Source organism: Argentina silus (assembly GCF_951799395.1).
Source record: "Argentina silus genome assembly, chromosome: 16".
In the NCBI taxonomy this organism is placed as follows: Eukaryota; Metazoa; Chordata; class Actinopteri; order Argentiniformes; family Argentinidae; genus Argentina; species Argentina silus.
The window spans coordinates 1,689,062-1,692,513 of record NC_139670.1 but is presented as its reverse complement, the minus strand read 5'-3'; the positions used below and the strand labels follow the sequence as shown (position 1 = coordinate 1,692,513).

Here is a 3,452-nt window from a genome sequence, read left to right as displayed (position 1 = left end):
TAGAAGTCGTCTGAGTCACTGGTTCAGAAAAGCATTAGAACAGAGACAACAAACATCAACATATTGTACAGGTACATGATCCACACACTGAATACTGGAAGAAGAAGGGCTTCTATTGAAAAGGTCAAGTTTTCAAAGGGAAAACAGCAGTTGTAATAAATAAAGAAACTGCAGGTATATCTCTTCAGGGAAATATATATATCTAGAAATAATAATAATAATAATAATAATAATAATAATAATAATAGAAGAAGAAGAATAAGAATAATTATAATCTAATTTCTTCCAGTTCTTTTGAAGTTGAACATGGAGTGGAGAGAGTCATGTGATTGGCTCAGAGCAGACAACTGAAGGAAGTGACAGGTCTAGATGCAGCTCTCCCACACAACTGACCACAAAGCACGCACACGCACACACACACGCACACGCACACACACACGCACACCTCACTTAAAAACACACACACACGCACACACTTCACTTAAAAACACACACACACACACTCACGATCACACACACACACACACACACACCAAGAGCCCACAAAGCGTAGTAGAGCTCTGCTGTATCCAGAGGAGAGCAGTTGAAGTGCAGCAGGACGACCAACCACTGCAGTTCTGACCTCCGACAGCATCTCACTGTCTGTTAAAAGGCCGGCCAAGCCCAATTACCCAGGATACCAGATTCTGTACATGCAGTCAATTAGTAAACCAAACACTTGCTTGAGTAACAAACATTATACATAGATATATTCATATCACTTTGTTATTTTTTTGTCTCGCCTTCTTTTTCTTTTTCCTTTTTTTTTTTTTTTTTTTTTAAATGGGATTTCAAACATCTGGAGAGACAAAACCGGGTCAGACCCACACATGGCAAACTCACTACCACCCAACAGTAGAGCTACTGTTAGAGTAGTAGCGAGGGGGGGGGGGGGGGGGGGGGGTTGACAAGGGTGGGACAAATTTGAAAGGTCAAGGTAGATTGCATATATGGATATACATATTTTTTTTCTTTCTTAAATTAATCCAGATTACAATAAGGGCTGCCTTGCCCCCCCCCCCCTCCCCCTCCCCCAATCCTGAAAGTCATAATAACCCAACCCCCCCCCCTCCCCACCGCCCCTGCCTGATATATGGGGGCGTTGAGGTGAACTCCTGGCCCTCTGGTAGGACATCATCTCTCTCCTCTGCCGAGCGCTTCTGTCCACCACACCTGCGCCAGAGGGAGGGGCTGGGTGGGAGGTGGGAGGAGTCCCCCAGGTAACAAGGGTTGCAATTGGTGCTTCTTCTTTTTTTCTTTTTCTTCGTAGGTCCGCCTCCTCCCCTTGTGGCAATTGGTCAGAGCGATGGATGAAAATGGGCGGTCCGTTCAGTCCCCCAGGATCACCTTGACAAAGCTAGCGATGTCTGTTTCTTTGGATTCGTGGGAGGTGAGGAAAGGATGTTGCTAAAATGGGGGGTGGGGGGGTGTGGGGGGGGAGAGATTTGTGATTAAGTCTTCAGTATTAGATGAAGCATGACACCGTATATCTTCATCAACAACAATTCTGATCTCGACAATTAGATTTATCTGGAAGAGAATATCGATTAGGTGGAGGAGTTTCAACGTGAGGTTTTCATGGGCTAAGGCCGCCCTCTAGTGGCCGACTGACGGTACAGCGAGAGCACGTGGTCACGGCCTCTAACAATCACAGAACATTTCCTACGTGTTAAAAACAGTGTGTGATTACGTAACGTGTGTGTGTGTGTGTGTGTGTGTGTGTGTGTGTGTGTGTGAGACGTTCAAACACTCTCACCATGAGCTCTGTGTAGTTTGGACGCTCTTGGGAATTCTTCTTTAAGCTGAGGAGAGAAACAGTGAACAAGATAACCTCACAATGGGCATGATTGATGATTCACGATTCATACAGTGATAACTGATGACTAATATCAGTCAGACAGTGTCTCCGTCTCGCTCCGGGCTAAATAAAGGCCTGACTGATGCACTGGGGGGTCGGCTGAGGTGGTGGAGCCCCAGTGAGCGGCAGAGTGAGGCCCAGATGGAGGCCCGGGGAGGCTGTTGTCTGTCCTCTGCTGCCGGGGGGGAGGAGAGTTACAACAGAGGATGCAATCAGTCAGTCTGCATCCTGCCCAATGAACAAGTGTGTGTGTGAGAGAGATTGTGTGTGTGTGTGAGAGAGATTGTGTGTGTGTGAGTGTGAGACTGTGTGTGTGTGTCACGTGTGTGTGTGTGTGTGTAGTGTGTGTGTGTGTGTGTGTGGGAGACTGTGTGTGTGTGTGTGTGTGTGTGTCACGTGTGTGTGTGTGTGTGTGTGACGTGTGTGTCCTACACTGTGGGGCAAAGTAAGGATATCCCACTCCTACTCTGCACAATATACAGCATTCATGCATTCTGAGCATAAAAACCCATCATCTGCCCCTTCTGCTCAAAGAGGAAACCCTGTAGGCCCTGCAGGCTGAACAGGAGGTGAGAGGTCTGCTCAGGTATCTCATGTCTCCAGCGGACTTTCCCCAGGAATGGAATCACCTGAGCAGAGAACAATGCAATTGATGTGAGCTACTGGAAAATCCCGTTTGGACCTTTGATCTGGACGGGTAAACGGTGACGGACCGAAACGCCAAACATCCTGAGGGGAAGCGAAGGCCTGACACGGCAGGGAGGATGACCACGAACATGAATTAACCAACTGACGCTCGACAGCACAGAGACATGATGTCTTATCAAAACACAGGTCTGATCAAGGGGTAGAACCTGATAGAACAGCCAGAGGTTCCCGAGAAGGGTTCCTTCAATACAAAACAACTCCACAAATAATTATGGCATGGTAAAATCCGCCCCAAATGTGGATAGTACAGTATATTATATTATAATGTGGATAGTACAGTATATTCAGATATAGTTTTGGTGGCAGCTCTGGGACATTGTGTCAGGCGTAACAGGTCAGAGAGACTTGACATGTTCCGGTACATTCCACAGAGGTCACTGGAACCCTGACGCATTCAGAACATTCCTGTCCTGGTCATAGAGGGACTGTGGCAGTAATATAACAACCACAACAACATCAACAACAACAACATCAACAACAACAACAACCACCACCACCACCACCCACAACAACAACACCAACCACAACATCAACAACCACAACAACACCAACCACAACCACAAGAACAACAACCACAACAACAACAACAACACCACCAACAACAACAACCACAACAACGTAGACGAAGCAAGAATGTGACAATCATGTTGATCTTGACTGAAAGAGCCTCTGAACATTTCAAATTAACTCATTTCCGATGTACTGTACTGTACGCTGGCTCTGTTGGCTCAGCTGAGGTCAAAGTGACCTTTCCTGTGTGTACCGTCTCTACTGCAACAACATCAACAACAAAAACCTGGAGTGGGTTTGAGTCAAATAAATACACTTCATCATCACTGATATGGAC

At 46.4% G+C, this 3,452-nt stretch overlaps 1 protein-coding gene across 1 annotated transcript in view; it reads right to left on the bottom strand.

Moving 5' to 3' along the window:
• Positions 1-1,100: 1,100 nt before the first annotated feature.
• map2k6 (mitogen-activated protein kinase kinase 6) overlaps positions 1,101-3,452 on the bottom strand; it is a 19,480-nt gene continuing 17,128 nt past the window's right edge. The window contains 2 exon segments of the mRNA XM_083687349.1: positions 1,101-1,446; positions 1,796-1,841. Coding sequence (XP_083543475.1) covers positions 1,369-1,446; positions 1,796-1,841 — 124 coding nt within the window. The 3' untranslated portion in view covers positions 1,101-1,368.